General features: G+C 42.0%; 1 protein-coding gene across 3 annotated transcripts in view; it reads right to left on the bottom strand.

Annotated features, from left to right (window-relative positions):
• The window catches only part of LOC138644753 (voltage-gated delayed rectifier potassium channel KCNH8-like), an 824,668-nt gene that overhangs the window by 124,062 nt on the left and 676,894 nt on the right, over positions 1 to 23,712 (bottom strand). For all 3 annotated transcript variants that reach the window (XM_069733531.1, XM_069733533.1, XM_069733534.1), the window contains one exon: positions 12,665 to 12,911. In XM_069733531.1, the coding sequence (XP_069589632.1) occupies positions 12,665 to 12,911 (247 nt within the window). The remainder of the gene's footprint in view (positions 1 to 12,664; positions 12,912 to 23,712) is intronic.

The raw sequence follows: 23,712 nt of genomic DNA, 5'->3' as shown, positions 1-23,712 counted from the left end.
TTCTGAGCTTCCTCCCTCAGGTGTTCTGGTGAGCTCGTTAACTGCTTCATTACTTAACTCCGCCTGATGCTGCTATCCTTGCTCCTTGTCAATGTTTCAGTGTTGGATCTGAGCTTCTCTTGATTGTTCCTGTGACCTGCTGCTCTGTATAGCTAAGTGCTTTTTGCTTTTTTGTTGCTTTTTTTCTGTCCAGCTTGTCTTTTGTTTTGCTGGAAGCTCTGAGACGCAAAGGGTGTACCGCCGTGCCGTTAGTTCGGCACGGTGGGTTTTTTTTTTGCCCCCTTTGCGTGGTTTTGCTTTAGGGTTTTTTGTAGACTGCAAAGTTCGCTTTACTGTCCTCGCTCTGTCCTAGAATATCGGGCCCCACTTAGCTGAATCTATTTCATCCCTACGTTTTGTCTTTTCATCTTACTCACAGTCATTATATGTGGGGGGCTGCCTTTTCCTTTGGGGAATTTCTCTGGGGCAAGTCAGGCCTATTTTTCTATCTTCAGGCTAGCTAGTTTCTTAGGCTGTGCCGAGTTGCCTAGGTAGTTGTTAGGCGCAATCCACAGCCGCTTTTAGTTGTGTTTAGGATAGGATCAGGTGTGCAGTCTACAGAGTTTCCACGTCTCAGAGCTCGTTCTTGTATTTTTGGGTATTTGTCAGATCACTGTGTGCGCTCTGATCGCTAAGCACACTGTGTTTCTGGATTGCTTTCATAACACCTGTCATTAGCAAACATAACAGTACAAGGAGCCAAAAACTAATGATTCTCAATAGAGGGAAAGAAAAAGTTCTGACATCATTTTTTTTTTTTTTCTGCTCTGTGTTCACTTTTTTTTTTTTCCCCCTAGACATTTGGGTGGACATGGATATTCAGGGTCTGTGCTCTTCAATGGATAATCTCGTTATAAATGTACAAAAAATTCAAGATACTATTGATCAGAAATCTATGTTAGAACCAAGAATTCCTATTCCTGATTTGTTTTTTGGAGATAGAACTAAGTTTCTAAGTTTCAAAAATAATTGTAAGCTATTTCTGGCCTTGAAACCTCATTCTTCTGGTAATCCTATTCAACAGGTTTTGATTATTATTTCTTTTTTGCGCGGCGACCCTCAAGACTGGGCATTTTCTCTTGCGCCAGGAGACCCTGCATTGAGTAGTGTCGATGCGTTTTTCCTGGCGCTCGGATTGCTGTACGATGAGCCTAATTCAGTGGATCAGGCTGAGAAAAATTTGCTGGCTTTGTGCCAGGGTCAGGATGATATAGAAGTATATTGTCAGAAATTTAGGAAATGGTCAGTACTCACTCAGTGGAATGAATCTGCGCTGGCAGCTTTGTTCAGAAAGGGTCTCTCTGAGGCTCTTAAGGATGTCATGGTGGGATTTCCTATGCCTGCTGGTTTGAATGAGTCTTTGTCTTTGGCCATTCAGATCGGTCGACGCTTGCGCGAGCGTAAATCTGTGCACCATTTGGCGGTACTGCCTGAGGTTAAACCTGAGCCTATGCAGTGCGATAGGACTATGACTAGAGTTGAACGGCAGGAATACAGACGTCTGAATGGTCTGTGTTTCTACTGTGGTGATTCCACTCATGCTATTTCTGATTGTCCTAAGCGCACTAAGCGGTCCGCTAGGTCTGCCGTCATTGGTACTGTACAGTCCAAATTCCTTCTGTCCATTACCTTGATATGCTCTTTGTCGTCATTTTCTGTCATGGCGTTTGTGGATTCGGGCGCTGCCCTGAATCTGATGGATTTGGATTATGCTAAACGTTGTGGGTTTTTCTTGGAGCCTTTGCGGTGTCCTATTCCATTGAGAGGAATTGATGCTACACCTTTGGCCAAGAATAAACCTCAATACTGGGCCCAGCTGACCATGTGCATGGCTCCTGCACATCAGGAAGTTATTCGCTTTCTGGTGTTGCATAATCTGCATGATGTGGTCGTGTTGGGGTTGCCATGGCTACAAACCCATAATCCAGTATTGGATTGGAATTCCATGTCGGTATCCAGCTGGGGTTGTCAGGGGGTACATGGTGATGTTCCATTTTTGTCGATTTCGTCATCCACCCCTTCTGAGGTCCCAGAGTTCTTGTCTGATTATCAGGATGTATTTGAAGAGCCCAAGTCCGATGCTCTACCTCCGCATAGGGATTGTGATTGTGCTATCAATTTGATTCCTGGTAGTAAATTCCCTAAAGGTCGATTATTTAATTTATCCGTGCCCGAACACGCCGCTATGCGCAGTTATGTGAAGGAATCCCTGGAGAAGGGACATATTCGCCCATCGTCATCACCACTGGGAGCAGGGTTCTTCTTTGTAGCCAAGAAGGATGGTTCGCTGAGACCGTGTATTGATTACCGCCTTCTTAATAAGATCACTGTTAAATTTCAGTATCCCTTGCCATTGTTATCTGACTTGTTTGCTCGGATTAAGGGGGCTAGTTGGTTCACTAAGATAGATCTTCGTGGTGCGTATAATCTGGTGAGAATCAGGCAAGGAGATGAATGGAAAACTGCATTCAATACGCCCGAGGGTCATTTTGAGTATCTAGTGATGCCGTTCGGACTTGCCAATGCTCCATCTGTGTTTCAGTCTTTTATGCATGACATCTTCCGTGAGTATCTGGATAAATTCCTGATTGTTTACTTGGATGACATTTTGATCTTCTCAGATGATTGGGAGTCTCATGTGAAGCAGGTCAGAATGGTTTTTCAGGTCCTGCGTGCTAACTCTTTGTTTGTGAAGGGATCAAAGTGTCTCTTCGGTGTGCAGAAAGTTTCATTTTTGGGGTTCATCTTTACCCCTTCTACTATCGAGATGGATCCAGTTAAGGTCCAAGCCATCCAGGATTGGATTCAGCCGACATCTCTGAAAAGTCTGCAAAAGTTCCTGGGCTTTGCTAATTTTTATCGTCGCTTCATCTGTAATTTTTCTAGCATTGCCAAACCATTGACCGATTTGACCAAGAAGGGTGCTGATTTGGTTAATTGGTCTTCTGCTGCTGTGGAAGCTTTTCAGGAGTTGAAGCGTCGTTTTTGTTCTGCCCCTGTGTTGTGTCAGCCAGATGTTTCTCTTCCGTTCCAGGTCGAGGTTGATGCTTCTGAGATTGGAGCAGGGGCGGTTTTGTCACAGAGAGGTTCTGATTGCTCAGTGATGAAACCATGTGCTTTCTTTTCCAGGAAGTTTTCGCCCGCTGAGCGTAATTATGATGTGGGCAATCGAGAGTTGCTGGCCATGAAGTGGGCATTCGAGGAGTGGCGTCATTGGCTTGAAGGAGCTAAGCATCGCGTGGTGGTATTGACTGATCATAAGAACTTGACTTATCTCGAGTCTGCCAAGCGCTTGAATCCTAGACAGGCCCGTTGGTCGTTATTTTTTGCCCGCTTCGACTTTGTGATTTCGTACCTTCCGGGCTCTAAAAATGTGAAGGCGGATGCTCTGTCTAGGAGTTTTGTGCCCGACTCTCCGGGTTTATCTGAGCCAGCGGGTATCCTCAAGGAAGGAGTCATTGTGTCTGCCATCTCCCCTGATTTGCGGCGGGTGCTGCAAAAATTTCAGGCGAATAAACCTGATCGTTGTCCAGCAGAGAAACTGTTCGTCCCTGATAGGTGGACTAATAAACTTATCTCTGAACTTCATTGTTCGGTGTTGGCTGGTCATCCTGGAATCTTTGGTACCAGAGAGTTAGTGGCTAGATCCTTCTGGTGGCCATCTCTGTCACGGGATGTATGTACTTTTGTGCAGTCCTGTGGGATTTGTGCTAGGGCTAAGCCCTGCTGTTCTCATGCCAGTGGGTTGCTTTTGCCCTTGCCGGTCCCAAAGAGGCCTTGGACACATATTTCGATGGATTTCATTTCTGACCTTCCCGTTTCTCAAAAGATGTCAGTCATTTGGGTGGTCTGTGATCGCTTTTCTAAAATGGTCCATCTGGTGCCCTTGGCTAAATTGCCTTCCTCCTCTGATTTGGTACCTTTGTTCTTTCAGCATGTGGTTTGGTTGCATGGCATTCCTGAGAATATTGTTTCTGACAGAGGTTCCCAGTTTGTTTCAAGGTTTTGGCGAGCCTTTTGTGGTAGGATGGGCATTGACCTATCCTTTTCCTCGGCTTTCCATCCTCAGACTAATGGCCAGACCGAACGAACCAATCAGACCTTGGAAACATATCTGAGATGTTTTGTTTCTGCAGACCAGGATGATTGGGTGTCCTTTTTGCCGTTGGCTGAGTTCGCCCTTAATAATCGGGCCAACTCGGCTACCTTGGTTTCTCCATTTTTTTGCAATTCTGGGTTCCATCCTCATTTCTCTTCAGGACAGGTTGAGTCTTCGGACTGTCCTGGTGTGGATTCTGTGGTGGATAGGTTGCAGCAGATCTGGACTCAGGTAGTGGACAATTTGATCTTGTCCCAGGAGAAAGCTCAACTTTTCGCTAATCGCAGACGCCGTGTGGGTCCCCGACTTCGTGTTGGGGATCTGGTTTGGTTATCTTCTCGTCATATTCCTATGAAGGTTTCCTCTCCTAAATTTAAACCTCGTTTTATTGGTCCGTATAGGATTTCTGAGGTTCTCAATCCTGTGTCTTTTCGTTTGACCCTCCCAGACTCCTTTTCCATACATAATGTATTCCATAGGTCGTTGTTGCGGAGATACGTGGCACCTATGGTTCCATCTGTTGAGCCTCCTGCCCCGGTTTTGGTGGAGGGGGAATTGGAGTATATTGTGGAGAAGATTTTGGATTCTTGTGTTTCTAGACGGAAACTCCAGTATCTGGTTAAATGGAAGGGTTATGCTCAGGAAGATAATTCCTGGGTTTTTGCCTCTGATGTTCATGCTTCCGATCTTGTTCGTGCCTTTCATGCGGCTCATCCTGGTCGGCCTGGGGGCTCTGGTGAGGGTTCGGTGACCCCTCCTCAAGGGGGGGGTACTGTTGTGAATTCTGTGGCTGAATTCACTCCTGTGGTCACAAGTGGTACTGCAGCTTCTGAGCTTCCTCCCTCAGGTGTTCTGGTGAGCTCGTTAACTGCTTCATTACTTAACTCCGCCTGATGCTGCTATCCTTGCTCCTTGTCAATGTTTCAGTGTTGGATCTGAGCTTCTCTTGATTGTTCCTGTGACCTGCTGCTCTGTATAGCTAAGTGCTTTTTGCTTTTTTGTTGCTTTTTTTCTGTCCAGCTTGTCTTTTGTTTTGCTGGAAGCTCTGAGACGCAAAGGGTGTACCGCCGTGCCGTTAGTTCGGCACGGTGGGTTTTTTTTTGCCCCCTTTGCGTGGTTTTGCTTTAGGGTTTTTTGTAGACTGCAAAGTTCGCTTGAGGCTATATTCACACTTTGCGGATTTTGCTGCGGATCCGCAGCGGATTTGACCGCTGCGGATCCGCAGCAGTTTCCCATGAGTTTACATTTCAATGTAAACCTATGGGAAACAAAAAACGCTGTGCACATGCTGCAGAAAAATCCGCGCGGAAACGCTGCGGATTACATTCCGCAGCATGTCACTTCTTTTCTGCGGATTTTCAGCTGCTCCAATAGAAAACTGCAGTTGAAAATCCGCAGAAGAAAACGCAGTAAAAACCGCGATAAATCCGCAGTAAAAACCGCGATGGGTTTTCACTGCGGATTTTGCAATTCCGCTGCGGAAAAATCCGCAGTGGAATCTGCAAAGTGTGCACATAGCCTGACTGTCCTCGCTCTGTCCTAGAATATCGGGCCCCACTTTGCTGAATCTATTTCATCCCTACGTTTTGTCTTTTCATCTTACTCACAGTCATTATATGTGGGGGGCTGCCTTTTCCTTTGGGGAATTTCTCTGGGGCAAGTCAGGCCTATTTTTCTATCTTCAGGCTAGCTAGTTTCTTAGGCTGTGCCGAGTTGCCTAGGTAGTTGTTAGGCGCAATCCACAGCCGCTTTTAGTTGTGTTTAGGATAGGATCAGGTGTGCAGTCTACAGAGTTTCCACGTCTCAGAGCTCGTTCTTGTATTTTTGGGTATTTGTCAGATCACTGTGTGCGCTCTGATCGCTAAGCACACTGTGTTTCTGGATTGCTTTCATAACACCTGTCATTAGCAAACATAACAGCACAGTATCGACGTAGATGTCATAATGGTTGCCATGGCGACGATGATGTCATAAAGGTTGCCTCGACCAATCAGCGACCGGCACAGCGACGATGATGTCATAAAGGACGTAGACATCCCGCGTCTGTGATTGGTCGAGGCCACCAGGCCTCGACCAATCAGCAACGGGCACAGCGACGATGATGTCATAAAGGATGTAGAAATCCCACGTTTCTGATTCAGCGACCGGCACAGTATCGACGTAGATGTCATAATTGTTGACATGGCGACGATGATGTCATAAAGGTTGCCTCGACCAATCAGCGATGGGCACAGTCTGCCGCGAATTCTGGAATCATCATTGTCCATATACTACGGGGACATGCATATTCTAGAATACCCGATGCGTTAGAATCGGGCCACAATCTAGTATATATATAATTGTCTAAGGGTTTTTCTGTCTGTCTGTCCGTCTGTCCTGGAAATCCAGCGTCTCTGGTCTCGACCAATCAGCGATGGGCACAGCATGGCGACGATGATGTCATAAAGGTTGCCTCGACCAATCAGCGATGGGCACAGTCTGCCGCGAATTCTGGAATCATCATTGTCCATATACTACGGGGACATGCATATTCTAGAATACCCGATGCGTTAGAATCGGGCCACAATCTAGTATATATATAATTGTCTAAGGGTTTTTCTGTCTGTCTGTCCGTCTGTCCTGGAAATCCAGCGTCTCTGGTCTCGATCAATCAGCGATGGGCACAGCATGGCGACGATGATGTCATAAAGGTTGCCTCGACCAATCAGCGATGGGCACAGTCTGCCGCGAATTCTGGAATCATCATTGTCCATATACTACGGGGACATGCATATTCTAGAATACCCGATGCGTTAGAATCGGGCCACAATCTAGTATATATATATATACTAGATTGTGGCCCGATTCTAACGCATCGGGTATTCTAGAATATGCATGTCCCCGTAGTATATGGACAATGATGATTCCAGAATTCGCGGCAGACTGTGCCCATCGCTGATTGGTCGAGGCAACCTTTATGACATCATCGTCGCCATGCTGTGCCCATCGCTGATTGGTCGAGACAGAGACGCTGGATTTCCAGGACAGACGGACAGACAGACAGAAAAACACTTAGACAATTATATATATACTAGATTGTGGCCCGATTCTAACGCATCGGGTATTCTAGAATATGCATGTCCCTGGTGGCCTCGACCAATCAGACGCGGGATTTCTACGTCCTTTATGACATCATCGTCGCTGTGCCCGTTGCTGATTGGTCGAGGCCTGGCGGCCTCGACCAATCAGAGAGCCGGGATTTCCTGGACAGACAGACAGACAGACAGACGGAAAAACCCTTAGACAATTATATATATACTAGATTGTGGCCCGATTCTAACGCATCGGGTATTCTAGAATATACATGTCCCCGTAGTATATGGCCAATGATGATTTGTGCATATTTGTGTATGGTTGTCTGTTGTGCGACCTTTATGACATCATCGTCGCCATGGCAACCATTATGACATCATCGTCGTTGTGCCCGTTGCTGATTGGTTGAGGCCTGGCGGCCTCGACCAATCAGAGACGCGGGATTTCTACGTCGATGCTGTGCCGGTCTCTGATTGGTCGAGGCCTGGCGGCCTCGACCAATCAGAGAGCCGGGATTTCCAGGACAGACAGACAGACAGACAGACAGACAGACGGAAAAACCCTTAGACAATTATATATATAGACTAGATTGTGGCCCGATTCTAACGCATCGGGTATTCTAGAATGTGCATGTCCCCGTAGTATATGGACAATGATGATTCCAGAATTTGCGGCAGACTGTGCCCGTCGCTGATTGGTCGAGGCAACCTTTATGACATCATCGTCGCCATGGCAACCATTATGACATCATCGTCGCTGTGCCCGATGCTGATTGGTCGAGGCATGGCGGCCTCGACCAATCAGAGACGCGGGATGTCTACGTCCTTTATGACATCATCGTCGCTGTGCCCGTTGCTGATTGGTCGAGGCATGGCGGCCTCGACCAATCAGAGACGCGGGATTTCTACGTCGATGCTATGCCGGTCTCTGATTGGTCGAGGCCTGGCGGCCTCGACCAATCAGAGAGCCAGGATTTCCAGGAGAGACAGACAGAAAGACAGACAGACAGACAGACGGAAAAACCCTTAGACAATTATATATATAGATATATATATATATATACACACACAGAGAGTGCAATGCTGGGAACAACTAAGATCCTGCGCAGAACCCTTAGGCTGCCGTCACACTAGCAGTATTACATCATTTCATCAGTATTTGTAAGCCAAAACCAGGAGTAGGTGATAAATGCAGAAGTGGTGCATATGTTTCTATTATAGTTTTCCTCTATTTGTTCCACTCCTGGTTTTGGCTTACAAATACTGATGTAAAATACTGACCAAATACTGCTAGTGTGACCAGGGCCTTAAACTCCCAGGCCTCTGGGACCCGAGAATGAGAAAGGACAAAAAAAGACCTCTACCATCGGGGGCGAGAAGGGAGTTTAAAAAAAATATATATATATACAGTGGGGCAAAAAAGTATTTAGTCAGTCAGCAATAGTGCAAGTTCCACCACTTAAAAAGATGAGAGGCGTCTGTAACTTACATCATAGGTAGACCTCAACTATGGGAGACAAACTGAGAAAAAAAAATCCAGAAAATCACATTGTCTGTTTTTTTAACATTTTATTTGCATATTATGGTGGAAAATAAGTATTTGGTCAGAAACAAACAATCAAGATTTCTGGCTCTCACAGACCTGTAACTTCTTCTTTAAGAGTCTCCTCTTTCGTCCACTCATTACCTGTAGTAATGGCACCTGTTTAAACTTGTTATCAGTATAAAAGACACCTGTGCACACCCTCAAACAGTCTGACTCCAAACTCCACTATGGTGAAGACCAAAGAGCTGTCAAAGGACACCAGAAACAAAATTGTAGCCCTGCACCAGGCTGGGAAGACTGAATCTGCAATAGCCAACCAGCTTGGAGTGAAGAAATCAACACTGGGAGCAATAATTAGAAAATGGAAGACATACAAGACCACTGATAATCTCTCTCGATCTGGGGCTCCACGCAAAATCCCACCCCGTGGGGTCAGAATGATCACAAGAACGGTGAGCAAAAATCCAAGAACCACGCGGGGGGACCTAGTGAATGAACTGCAGAGAGCTGGGACCAATGTAACAAGGCCTACCATAATTAACACACTACGCCACCATGGACTCAGATCCTGCAGTGCCAGACGTGTCCCACTGCTTAAGCCAGTACATATCCGGGCCCGTCTGAAGTTTGCTAGGGAGCATTTGGATGATCCAGAGGAGTTTTGGGAGAATGTCCTATGGTCTGATGAAACCAAACTGGAACTGTTTGGTAGAAACACAACTTGTCGTGTTTGGAGGAAAAAGAATACTGAGTTGCATCCATCAAACACCATACCTACTGTAAAGCATGGTGGTGGAAACATCATGCTTTGGGGCTGTTTCTCTGCAAAGGGGCCAGGACGACTGATCCGGGTACATGAAAGAATGAATGGGGCCATGTATCGTGAGATTTTGAGTGCAAACCTCCTTCCATCAGCAAGGGCATTGAAGATGAAATGTGGCTGGGTCTTTCAACATGACAATGATCCAAAGCACACCGCCAGGGCAACGAAGGAGTGGCTTCGTAAAAAGCATTTCAAGGTCCTGGAGTGGCCTAGCCAGTCTCCAGATCTCAACCCTATAGAAAACCTTTGGAGGGAGTTGAAAGTCCGTGTTGCCAAGCGAAAAGCCAAAAACATCACTGCTCTAGAGGAGATCTGCATGGAGGAATGGGCCAACATACCAACAACAGTGTGTGGCAACCTTGTGAAGACTTACAGAAAACGTTTGACCTCTGTCATTGCCAACAAAGGATATATTACAAAGTATTGAGATGAAATTTTGTTTCTGACCAAATACTTATTTTCCACCATAATATGCAAATAAAATGTTAAAAAAACAGACAATGTGATTTTCTGGATTTTTTTTTCTCAGTTTGTCTCCCATAGTTGAGGTCTACCTATGATGTAAATTACAGACGCCTCTCATCTTTTTAAGTGGTGGAACTTGCACTATTGCTGACTGACTAAATACTTTTTTGCCCCACTGTATATATATATATATATATATATATATATATATATATATATACAGTACAGACCAAAAGTTTGGACACACCTTCTCATTTAAAGATTTTTCTGTATTTTCATGACTATGAAAATTGTACATTCACACTGAAGGCATCACAACTATGAATTAACACATGTGAAATTTTATACTTAACAAAAAAGTGTGAAACAACTGAAAAGATGTCTTATATTCTAGGTTCTTCAAAGTAGCCACCTTTTGCTTTGATGACTACTTTGCACACTCTTGGTATTCTCTTGATGAACTTCAAGAGGTAGTCACCGGGAATGGTCTTCCAACAATCATGAAGGCGTTCCCAGAGATGCTTAGCACTTGTTGGCTCTTTGCCTTCACTCTGCGGTCCAGCTCACCCAAAACCATCTCGATTGGGTTCAGGTCTGGTGACTGTGGAGGCCAGGTCATCTGGCGTAGCACCTCATCACTCTCCTTCATGGTCAAATAGCCCTTACACAGACTGGAGGTGTGTTTGGGGTCATTGTCCTGTTGAAAAATAAATGATGGTCCAATTAAACGCAAACCGGATGGAATAGCATGCCTCTGCAAGATGCTGTGGTAGCCATGCTGGTTCAGTATGCCTTCAATTTTGAATAAATCCCCAACAGTGTCACCAGCAAAGCACCCCCACACCAACACACCTCCTCCTCCATGCTTCACGGTGGGAACCAGGCATGTAGAGTCCATCCGTTCAACTTTTCTGCGTCGCACAAAGACACGGTGGTTGGAACCAAACATCTCAAATTTGGACACATCAGACCAAAGCACAGATTTCCACTGGTCTAATGTCCATTCCTTGTGTTCTTTAGCCCAAACAAGTCTCTTCTGCTTGTTGCCTGTCCATAGCAGTGGTTTCCTAGCAGCTATTTTACCATGAAGGCCTGCTGCACAAATTCTCCTCTTAACAGTTGTTGTAGAGATGTGTCTGCTGCTAGAACTCTGTGTGGCATTGACCTGGTCTCTAATCTGAGCTGCTGTTAACCTGCGATTTCTGAGGCAGGTGGCTCGGATAAACTTATCCTCAGAAGCAGAGGTGACTGTTGGTCTTCCTTTCCTGGGGCGGTCCTCATGTGAGCCAGTTTCTTTGTAGCGCTTGATGGTTTTTGCAACTTCACTTGGGGACACTTTCAAAGTTTTCCCAATTTTTCGAACTGACTCACCTTCATTTCTCAAAGTAATGATGGCCACTTGTTTTTGTTTACTTAACTGCTTTTATCTTGCCATAATACAAATTTTAACAGTCTATTCAGTAGGACTATAAGCTGTGTATCAACCAGACTTCTGCTCAACACAACTGGTGGACCCAACCCTATTTATAAGGCAAGAAATCCCACTTAATAAACCTGACTGGGCACACCTGTGAAGTGAAAACCATTTCCAGTGACTAATTCTTGAAGCTCATCAAGAGAATGCCAAGAATGTGCAAAGCAGTCATCAAAGCAAAAGGTGGCTACTTTGAAGAACCTAGAATATAAGACATATTTTCAGTTGTTTCACAATGTTTTGTTAAGTATATAATTCCACATGTGTTAATTCATGGTTGTGATGCCTTCCATGTGAATTTACAATTTTCATAGTCATGAAAATACAGAAAGATCTTTAAATGAGAAGGTGTGTCCAAACTTTTGGTCTGTACTGTATATATATATATATATATATATATACATATGTATATATATATATATATACATATGTATATATATATATATATATATATATATATATATATATATATATATATATATCTACTCCCTTCTCACCCACCAGGGGTGTTCCTTTTATTTTTAATTTTTTCTATTCTATAAACCTCAATTGGAATATTGGACTAGGAAAACAATCAGAGCCAACTGCACAGCTGAGTACAATTTGCTGATTTTTGAGTTACGGGTTAAACATTTACAAATTGAGAACTAAGCTGTAAATTGCAATATTCCTCAAATAATTCTCAGATCTTTAGCATGTAGTGGCGAAACTTAAAAAGAATGAACAATTCAGAACAAGGACTTATCAACAAGGAAATAAAATGAAAAAATAACTAAGTTATAGAAACATTTGAAATTCTAAAGGGTTTTATCAGTTTTATACTATAAAGCATATTTGTTTTATAATTAATATTTCCATTCATTAACAGTAAGTTGACATTGTGAAAATTGTTTTGATACAAAAAACTGGTTTGATTTACATTTAACCAGGCAACTCTAAGTGTTTAATTGACCCAACATTTTCAAGATCTGTTTGTTGAAAGTTAATGGAAACTTTTTTTTTACATTTGGATGCTGAAATTCCATTATTTTCTAGGCCTGCTTTCACAACAATGTATCAATGTAAAAATGTAGTTTAGAACATGACAATGCTTTTCCAACAATACAACTTTTCAATGAAAGAACATTAGAACTAGGAAGTATCATACCAAGCATAAAAAGGATCTCAACGAAGATGTCGCTAACACTCGGTGGGCTACGTGATGAAATGCTGTCATCTCGAGTGATGGCGAAACACACATTGTAAGGAACCGTCACAGCAACATAGAAGGTAGCCAAAAGAATGAGCCAGTCCCAGCCTGCCTTAAAAGTGCCATAGTGCAGTAGAATGAAGCGTGACTTCTGAATTGCAGCAACCTTGTATTCAGGAATGGTGGGCTTCTCGCCAAAAACGTTCTATAGATGAGAAAATGGAACAGGTCATATCCTTGACATTTCTTAGAGAAATAAAGACAAAAGACTTGAAGATGACTGGGCTGAAAATGGATTACCATATATCTCATTTTCTGAAACCCAGCAAAATCACCGTCAGACATGAACTATGAGACACAAACGGGAATAAGTTCAAAGACTGTCATGTCCGACCTCGAAAATGAGTCTGTTCCATCTCCGTCCAGCATCTACGGTCAGTGAAACACTGTTCATTCTTAAGACCCATAGACAAATTCTTGGAGCAGATTATTGAGTATGGAAACCTCTGAAAAAAGACTATAGCATTGAACACAAGTCTCCGACGTCACAGGGATTGTTTCTGTTGTGTATGAGAATAATATTATGAACCACCGACATGAATAGTCAGAAAGGAGAGAATAGTTCATATGCTCTGTGGAGGTAAATTGTAAATGTCTAAACAATAAGAAGGATAATGAACGCTGTAGAAGTAAATTAGAAATGACACAGTCTATTACATAGTCAGTAGCAGACACTATCAAAAAGAAACACACACTGGCATAATGCATTCATGTAGTAAGAAATACACTTTAATAACATAAAGTACAGTTAATAAATTGTAATAAAGTAAGATGTTTTGGATCTTTTTGGCTAACCTTTTTTTTTACCATTTTTTGTTTTGATTGTCTTACCTGTATATTAGGTTAATAAAACTTGGTATTTGTAATACATGAATGCAGTGCTCCAGTGTGTGTGAGATATGAATGCTGGAGTGTGTTCTGTACTATCCTATACTATTAGAGGGATCTGGAGGTTTTTCTGACAACATGGTCATAACCAGGATAATATATGTATGCCTTGTGAATATAATTTTCACATTTCATAGTTTATTACATAATAACAAAAATGTACCTTTTTTTATAATAATGTTGAGTTATACATCTGCTTACACTGGAGAAGACAATCATCTTGTGGACTATGTCATCTCTGTCCATTAAGACAATATTGACCCCTTTACAACTGATAATGTATATATACGTCATTGGCCATGTCCTTGCCTTTGATGCGAGCTCACACGGATAAAAATCGGACATGTGCACAGCCCCATGGAATATCATGAGTACAGTTACTATCCGTGAAAATCCCCAATATCAGTCGTCCGAGATAATTGGTCGTGTGCACACATACTAATAATAATTGTCATTTATACAGAGACAATTCGGAGGATATGAACTAAATCCGACATTACAGAATAACAAACTAATCAACAATTAAACCAATGAGGGACCTGTTTGCAAGGGCTTACAATCTAGAAGGAACCTTCTGAAGGGGCATAGTATGTAAGAAGATTTGTTTTGCGTTCTTGTCAGTGGATCACATGTGTCTTGCTAGCTAGGGCTTGGTGGATTCAGCCATGTTAGGGCTTAATGTAGCAATACAACCGAGACAGAAATCTTACAGAAAATTTGATAAAGTACTATTTTTTTAAATGAGAACTATTATTATGCCATAGTGTACATATGGATTGCTATCAGGAGAGTATGGCATTCTACACAGACCAATCATACCTATAACTAGGACTTCTTAGACGTGTATGTCAACTTTTCGAAGGAGACATTGACTCAATATTGCTTCATTTTACAAGTCTCTGAACAACCTCAAACAATAATAACTAGTTCAGCATCCACAAAGTTTACCCTGTGCTTACCCTGGTGAGATGAGAAACGCCCTCTTGCCGTGTATGGGGTTAAGCCGGTGTACACACTTGATAATTAAGCCCAGCGTGATGTGTGCTTCTTACCAGCATGAAATGATTCTACGTGGAAGAGCAATTTGCAGAGTCTGATAAGTTCCTGGTTGTTTCTTCATGTCTCCACATGACACTAGTGTACTTACCTTATAGATTGTGTTCTAGTATATATTTATTAACGTATGGAACTTTACCTGCTGAAATATGCACTATTTTCATTCTACTTAACCCCCATTTATATAGCACCAACCTATTTTGTGGTTTAATTTAGCAAATTATGTCTCATAAGGAAAACATGTTATTCTGTCAATTGTAATTTATCATTTACACTAATTTATAAGTAGAAAAAGCTTTTAAGAGCTTTAGCTTTGAGTTTCCAATTGTCTTAGTATAGACACATGTTCAAGGGTGGGATTGGCAAAGGTATGGATGGAAATGGTGTATTTATGCAAAAGTTGGCAAGTATGAGATACGTAAGATCTGATATTTCAATGTTTTTCTTCGTTTAGTTCACATTTTCTGAGTGCTAAAAAAAAAAATCTCTATGCACCTAAGCACATTCCTTTGGAACATTCATTTTCCAACCATGATTGTGTAAAATCGCAAATTTACTTAAACCTTTCAAAGAAGCTTGGTAAAATGGCCAAGAGATCCAAACTGGAGTATAGCTCCATGCCAGAATAAGAAACAAAATGTCATGTCCATCTTTAGATCTTTAGGGCTTATACTCATCTGCAAGGAAAACAAGCGAGTGCAATCCGATAAAAGTCAGATTGCACTCTGACCGATGTTGATCTATGAGTCCCTGCTCATCTGCGATTTTGTTCTCTACTGAAATCGGACAGAGAAAAAATTTGCAGCATGCTGTGATTGTCCTCGTATTTTGGACAAGACTCGCCAATGCAAGTCAACAGGTGCGAAAAAAAAAATTGCACTGCACTTGGCATGCGAGTGCTGTCCGGTTTTTACACACCCATGTCCTTAAAGGGAACCTGTCACCCCGTTTTTTGAGATTGAGATATAAATACTGTTAAATAGGGCCTGCGCGTTACTATAGTGTATTTTGTGTACCCTGATTCCCCACCTACGCTGCGCAATACATTACCAAAGTCGCCGTTTTCGCCTGTCAATCAGGCTGGTCAGGTCGGGTGGGCGTGTTCACAGCGCTGTTTCTTCCTCAGCTTTACGTTAGTGGCGCAGTGGTGTCCGCACGTTGAGGTGACTAATCCACTGTGGGCACGTGAACAAGGAGCGCGCGATCTGCGCTATCACCCCCTGTCATCGGTGGGGGCGGCCATCTTCCTGGGGCCGCACGTGCGCAGATGTAGTGCTCTGCTGCACGGGGCTTCAGGAAAATGGCCGCGGGATGCCGCGCGTGCGCACAAGAGATCGCGGCGGCCATTTTCCCAAAGCCGAGTTTGCATCGGGCTACCATCTAATTTCTATATAAAAACAACTTGCTGCTCACATGTTCCCTCTTCCTAGCATCTTTTAACTGTTTCAGTTTGTCAAAGATGCCAAGCGGTCAAAATAAAAGAGTGGAAAATTTTTCATGCATTTTCCGCTCTGAAGATGTTCTGTACAGTTCAATACAAATCAATGGGAAGGCTGAATAGATGTCCGGGAAATGTCTTGGTTTAATTTTGATAATTTATACATTTGTTTGAGAAACCGCCAGTTTCTTCATTGGTGAATGGAGTTGAAAAAAGAATTCACTTGAAAAACTCGGTGGGCTACCTGAAAAGTTGAGTGCACAAACCTTTAGGCTATGTTCCCGTGATGAGCTTTTGTTGAGTTTTTGATGTTGCCGAATTTCTGCACATTTCATCTAAATTATGTTACTTGTGTTTTATTATTGCGTTTTTGCGTGCATTTATTTATCACGTTTTTATTGCGTTTTTGATGTTGCGGTTTCTGTCTCTTGTTGATGCGTCGTGCTTTAAATAAAGCTGCTTTGTTTTTTAAACTTCTTGGTGTTTTGCTTTCACAAAAATGTATTGATATACTTAGGTGCAGATTAAATGCTTTTTTGATGCATTCCACCTCGGAAACGCTAAAATTGCATATGTGTTCTTCACCTTTTACCATTTCCGCACCTATTGCAAGTTTCTGGGGAAAATCCACACAAAAAACTCAGTGTACCTGCAAGAGAAATTGACATGCAGCGGATTTGAAACCTGCAATGCAGGTGAGTTTACACAGAGTTAAAAAGAAGAATACCGGGCAGAAGATTCCTACAAATCTAATCCACGTTGCTGGAACTGTTAGATGATGTATGTGTGACGCAGCAAAAATATAAACAGCATCAAAAACGCACCAAAAGCTAATCGTCGGAACGTGGAATCAATGGGGTTGTCTGACCTTAGGCTGCCAGTCCGCATTGAGCGAGTCTGCAATAGGCTACAATACGCTTGCATTGAAGGAGGTTGGATGCGGTCTAGTTGGCATGTTATGGTATATATGCAAATCGCATACTTACAAGCCCTCCACTGGCACCAGAGCATCCTTGGTCTCGTGAAGATCCACAAAATCTGCAGTGGCATAGACTGTCCCATAATCATTTTACCAAAATGTTCTTAATTTACAGCAATAATGTGTTAGTGTAAAAATGAAATTGATGACATTACTCGTAAGTTAGGAACTAGTTAGTGTTATGGAATAGCTCTATTCATTGATACTTTTCAGTGAAAAGGCGATAGCTAACATTTGGAAAAATAATAGGATTCAAACATTTGGATCCTCATTTGATATTTCTGTGGCTATTTTTATGTAATGTGTTTAGCCCACAATAATGGACAATAATAGGCATAAAACATCATAGAGGCATGTGTAAGAGTTCAGCTAGGTCTTTGTCATCACATTGGGGATTAGAGAAATGATGAGTCAGGTGAAGAGCAGACAAACATTTCCTACTGAATTTTGAAGCAATCAGCACACTTGTCAGGATGTTACTGAATTAACAAAGAGGAAATGTTTGCTCTTCAAAGAGGAAAGCTCCCTTGATGGTAATGAGCTCCCTAGAATAGCACAGCTCGTACACCACACAAACATCGCACTCACATTCTGCTGCGCCAATTAAGGCCCCTTCACATTTAGCGACGCTGCAGCGATACCGACAACGATCCGGATCGCTGCAGCGTCGCTGTTTGGTCGCTGGAGAGCTGTCACACAGACCGCTCTCCAGCGACCAACGATGTCGGTAACCATGGTAAACATCGGGTAACTAAGCGCAAGGCCGCGCTTAGTAACCCGATGTTTACCCTGGTTACCATGCTAAAAGTAAAAAAAACAAACACTAGATACTTACCTACAGCTGTCTGTCCTCCAGCGCTGCGCTCTGCTTCTCTGCTCTCCTCCTGTACTGTCTGGGAGCCGGAAAGCAGAGCGGTGACGTCACCGCTCTGCTTTCCGGCTCACAGACAGTACAGGAGGAGTGCAGAGCGCAGCGCTGGAGGACAGACAGCGGTAGGTAAGTATCTAGTGTTTGTTTTTTTTTACTTTTAGCATGGTAACCAGGGTAAACATCGGGTTACTAAGCGCGGCCCTGCGCTTAGTTACCCGATGTTTACCCTGGTTACCAGTTAAGACATCGCTGGATCGGTGTCACACACGCCGATCCAGCGATGTCAGCAGGGAGTCCAGCGACGAAATAAAGTTCTGGACTTTATTCAGCGACCAACGATCTCCCAGCAGGGGCCTGATCGTTGGTCGCTGTCACACATAACGATTTCATTAACGATATCGTTGCTACGTCACAAATAGCAACGATATCGTTAACAATATCGTTATGTGTGAAGGTACCTTTAGGGCCAAACTGTGCTGCTCGCTATATGGAGGAGCAAAGAGGAACAGCGGAATGACCAGATTTGAAGCTAATCCATTTAGGAATAATCTAAACACATACAGCTCTATATCTTTGCACTGTATACAACATACTGCACTGTGGTTTTAATATTAGCATGACCCTTTAAAAATGACTTCTATTAAGACGGAGAGGAATTTATGTAACCGTATCTAATGATTTGCTTGGTATACAATGTGCCGCATGATGTATCTATTTACAAAGCCCCTTTTCTGTAATAAGCTGAGGATCTAGTTTTAATATTTCCTTATAAAGTACAATGCATTAGTTCTGCACATGCATCTTACAACTATTTCGTTAAATCAGCCAGTTTCACTCATTACTCCTTCTCATCTTTTTAGGTACAGAAAGTCACCATGTTACCGCAAACATTATTAGCCGCAATGGTGATATAGTTTTGTTATTAATCAGCAATTCTTCATTGAAATATAAAATTAGAGCTACTTAAATGAGTATTCCCATTTTCAAGTTGCTATCCCAATATCTAGAACCAGAAACACATGGGCTACTTGCACAATGAACAAGTCTGTAGGAACCTGTTCACACACCACCAAGAAACTTGAAGACACAAAAGAGCACAGTGAGGTCAAAAATACTCTGTTGTACAAGACTAGGGGGTCCACCACTCCTTATGGGTCATTTGCATCAAAGCTGTTCCATCCAGCATGTCCACATGAAAATTCCCTCTCTGAACCCTGCTTATACAGGTACTATACAGATGATCAGGTTTTTAAATACATCAGATAGGGATTATATACATTAGGTAGGACTGCTCTATACGGGTATACCTTGACGATTGGTGGAGCAGCTTAGTATACATTTTTTGCAAAAAACGTATCAACTAAAGACCCTGTTTTTTCCATCTTTTGACTAGCATTTGCTTATTACTGTGATTTTTTTACAACAGAGTATTTTTGACCTCACTGTGCTTTTTTGTGTCTTCAAGTTTCTTGGTGGTGTGTGAACAGGTTCCTACAGACTTGTTCATTGTGCAAGTAGCTCATGTGTTTCTGGTTCTGTAATTGTTCTCTTGTTTTTACAAGACTAGGGAGTCCACCACTCCTTATGGGTCATTTGCATCAAAGCTGTTCCATCCAGCATGTCCACATGAAATTTTCCTCTCTGAACTCTGCTTATACAGGTACTATACATATGATCAGGTTTTTAAATACATCAGCTAGGGATTATATACATTAGGTGGGACTGCTCTATATGGGTATACCTTGACGATTGGTGGAGCAGCTTAGGATACATTCTTTTGCAAAAAACGTATCAACTAAATACCCTGTTTTTTCCATCTTTTGACTAGCACTTGCTTATTACTGTGATTTTTTTTTACAACAGAGTATTTTTGACCTCACTGTGCTCTTTTGTGTCTTCTCTTTCCCAATATGTAGTAGGTGTAATAATAACAATAATATTAACAAATACCTCCAATCAGAAATGTAGTGTAGTTTTTCTGATTCACTGTCTCTTTCCTCACGTGCAGGCATTGCAGGACCTTAGGTATCTATGGTTACGACCACTGATATAGTGACATTTAGTTCCTAGTGATTGCAACCATGGGTACCTAAGGTCCTGCAATGCCTGCACATGAGGAAAGAGACATAGCAAAAAAAATAAATAAAACTATACTACATTTCTAATTGGAGGTCTACATAATCTATTATGGTAGATGCCATATAGATATGAAGTGGTCCAAGACAAAATTAGAGGTAAAAATATCTCTACTGAATAACAATATTAAAAGTTATACTAAAAATTAAAAAGTCAGGACATGAAAGGGCCTCCAATTGGGGACAGAAACCAGCAGCAATCAAATGGGAAGTATGCATGGAAAACCAATAAACACAAGCACATCCAATGATGTATTCAAATGCTTTGGTAATCCAGCACCCTCCTAGGAATAGAGATAGATCAGCCAAAGAAAAGGGGTTAGTTGGCCCAAGAAAAACTACTGCATGCTACAAATACATTTTGCATGGGCAATTACAATTTACCTATAAGAGAAGGCACTGCACCAAGAAGGGTAAAAAAAGAATTAAAGGGCTAGTAGTTAGTATGTCAAGGGGCTTGTGGTTAGTATATCAAATGTAGTGCCTGCACATGAGGAAAGAGACATAACGAAGAAAAATAAAACTATACTACATTTCTGATTGGAGGTATTTGCTAATATAAATATTATTACACCTACATCATGATAAACTGCACATCACTGAGCTACAAAACTATGCCGAAGTACATAGCTTGGCTTCTGAGCTTAGTGATTGGATGCAGCGGTGATGTGTGCTGTAGCCACGGCATCACCACCGCAGCAAAGAAACAAGGACCGATGTAGAGATAGAGAAGCAGAGCTGTTAACCCAAGGCAGGCCCATGGAGGAGAGAAAGTTATTCTTAGAAAACCCCTACCAAGGAGTTGTCTGTTCTATGTAGATCGCAGGTCACTCATTGCAGATGAGATATTAAAACTAAAGCAATGCAATGAAAGTGTTGGAGTGAAAGGAGCTTAAACAGGAAAGTAATGAATCATGTAATTGTTTGCATGCCTTAAGAACTTTGACCCAAATCCTTTTATATGTACTGTTCTGAGGGATTATCTACATTTATAGAAATCCATTTTCAAACTGTCCAATAGAGCACCCTTATTTTATATATGTGGATCTTTCATTCACAACCACTTTCAATTAATGAGTTATCTCATCATGGTAAATGGGTAAAATTGCAAAGCACTTGTAAAAACTAGCATCTTTACAATTTACCTCTTCTTAAAAATCATTTCCGCTCTCAAGCATGGAAAGATTTTTACATGTAGTGTGTACAGCTCATTGCTTAGGTTACCAGTTATAGACTTGCAGAGGTGGCCGGTCTCTCAGGTGAGGAGTGCAGCACTTGTTAGGCTGGTTTCAGGCTTGCGTATGGGAGTGCTGCAGACGGCAGCGTACTTCCTCCATTTTTCCTCCCTGAAACCACGCCTATGCTCCGTCTACGCCACCTTGCGTCCTGCAGTGCCCTGTGTATCTATCTTTAACATTGGGTACACAGGGACATGCGCTGTATGCAGATGCCTCTGCATGCACCGTTTTGGCGCTGTGCCGACTGCAACAAAATGCAACATGTTACGTTCAGTGCAGTTCGGCACAGCGCTAAAACGGTGCACGTGGAGGCATCCGCATATAGCATACGTCCCTGCATACCCAATGTTAAAGATAGGTACACAGGGCACCACAGGAAACAAGGAGGCATAGGCGGAGCATAGGCATGGTTTCAGGGAGGAAGAAGGGAGGAAGTACGCTGAAATCCGTAGCACTCCCATCCGCAAGTCTGAAACCAGCCTTAGCTGTTTGCTATAGAGCTTGCAAGCACTGGTCTGATGCTGGCTACATCGGTAGGTCCACCAGCTTTAGCTTCCCTGTGTCCCCCTGATGCAGAAGTAAAGCTGCCTCTACTTGCAGCATGGGAACGTGGATAGTTCAGACAGTGCCACCGGCAAGCAGGAAGCTGAGAGCTAGGTGTGTTCTTGAAGATGGAAAATGCAGCAACTCCTTTAACCTGAGCAGAGTCTACAAACAGCATTTCTTTTCTGGAGCATCTAGTACATCAATGCATGTATGGAGAGAGTTTACCCATGTAATTTTCCATTTTCCCTGTGGTCTTGGAATCATATCGTCTTATTCCCTGTGACCATCAATGTTACATAGAGTAAACTTTATTGGCATATCATTGCATATAGTTTTTAATACATATTTCAAGTTCTTTTTTAAGGAGAAATTAAAAATAATTATACTGTATTTTGGACATATCCTAATTTTGGTGTGAAAAAAATCGGCAGTCATCAACCATGTCCACAAATCTTTACGGTCTTTTGATGCAACACAGAAGGTTAAACATTTTTGAACATCCTTACTTTATTTTTGCAGCATTTATTTTATTGTACTTTTAACACTAGGAATACATTTTATTCATGCTTTTCTATTGCTAATATTTAGGTTGTATACCCTTTTTTATGTGAATAAACACGCGGTGGGAGAAACCGAATGCTTCTCATACTCAGTCCCATTAGCTTACAATAATATTTCTTGACATTTTAGGATAAGTCAGTAATTTGCAGGTGACCCTGATGAAAAACAACTGAGAACACCTAGGTAATAGCTGCAGTGTAATTACACATGTATATAATAGTCTGAAAATGTAGGTGTGAAATTGAAACTATAGAACGTATAAGAGCAATTGAATTGTATGGGGTTAAATTGTATAGAGAGACATTACATGTTGAGCCTAAAGTAATTATCTGCTGCTTACTGGGTTACATACTCTCCCTGTAGAGGTCTATGTTAATGCCTGATAATGGACCCTAATGTTGGATCGTGTTCATTAAACTTCTCAGCGATAAAATCTGTGTCGGGAAAGCAGTGAAATGCGTGGGTGGTTGAGTATTTTCTGCAATCTAAAGATCTTCTGAAATCTAAAGTAGGAAAATATTTCATATCAGAACATAAAGTGAGATTAATGGATAAATCTTGAAGTCTACGAGTAGTTGTGATGGTTGTAAGACACTTTTGAGATAACAATCAATATCACAGCATTACAAGTGATCTGCGTGCGTCTAGACCCGATATATTTAAACAGCAAGTAGACTTTGTCTGAAATGTACATATCGATCTTTGGGCTGCAAACTGAATCTTCACTTTAATGCAGCTAAATTATGCTTATGTCTGGTCAATGTTATTTTCTAATAGTTACATTAGTAACTATTATAATATTAGAGCAAGTAATAATAATTATAATATATATAATGGAAAAATGCACCTAAGAACCAGAGTGTAATATTAAAAAGGTCAAGTTTTATTAGATCAAAATGTAAAAATAGTGCGGTACATACATAAAAAGTACAGAAGTAGGTGATGACAACAAATGGCCAGAATATGGCACCACAACTACAGAAAGGTAAATACATGGATGAGCAGAAAGTAGTGATACATGATTAAAACTCATGAGTGCAGAGTGTGGTTTAATTTTCCTTATAAATAAGCTAGTAAATGGTACTTAGTAGTCCAAGGAAGGAAGACACCAATGCATAATGTACAGAGGTATATGTAGTATTAAAAGTAGTAAAGAAGTTATACATAAAGCATGGGAGTTGCGGTGCCACTACCCCAACGTGCGTTTTGGCTGAAGTGCCTTCTTCTGGGGGAG

This window comes from Ranitomeya imitator, chromosome 7 (assembly GCF_032444005.1).
Source record: "Ranitomeya imitator isolate aRanImi1 chromosome 7, aRanImi1.pri, whole genome shotgun sequence".
Taxonomy (NCBI): Eukaryota; Metazoa; Chordata; class Amphibia; order Anura; family Dendrobatidae; genus Ranitomeya; species Ranitomeya imitator.
This window is presented reverse-complemented; position numbering and strand designations above follow the sequence as displayed.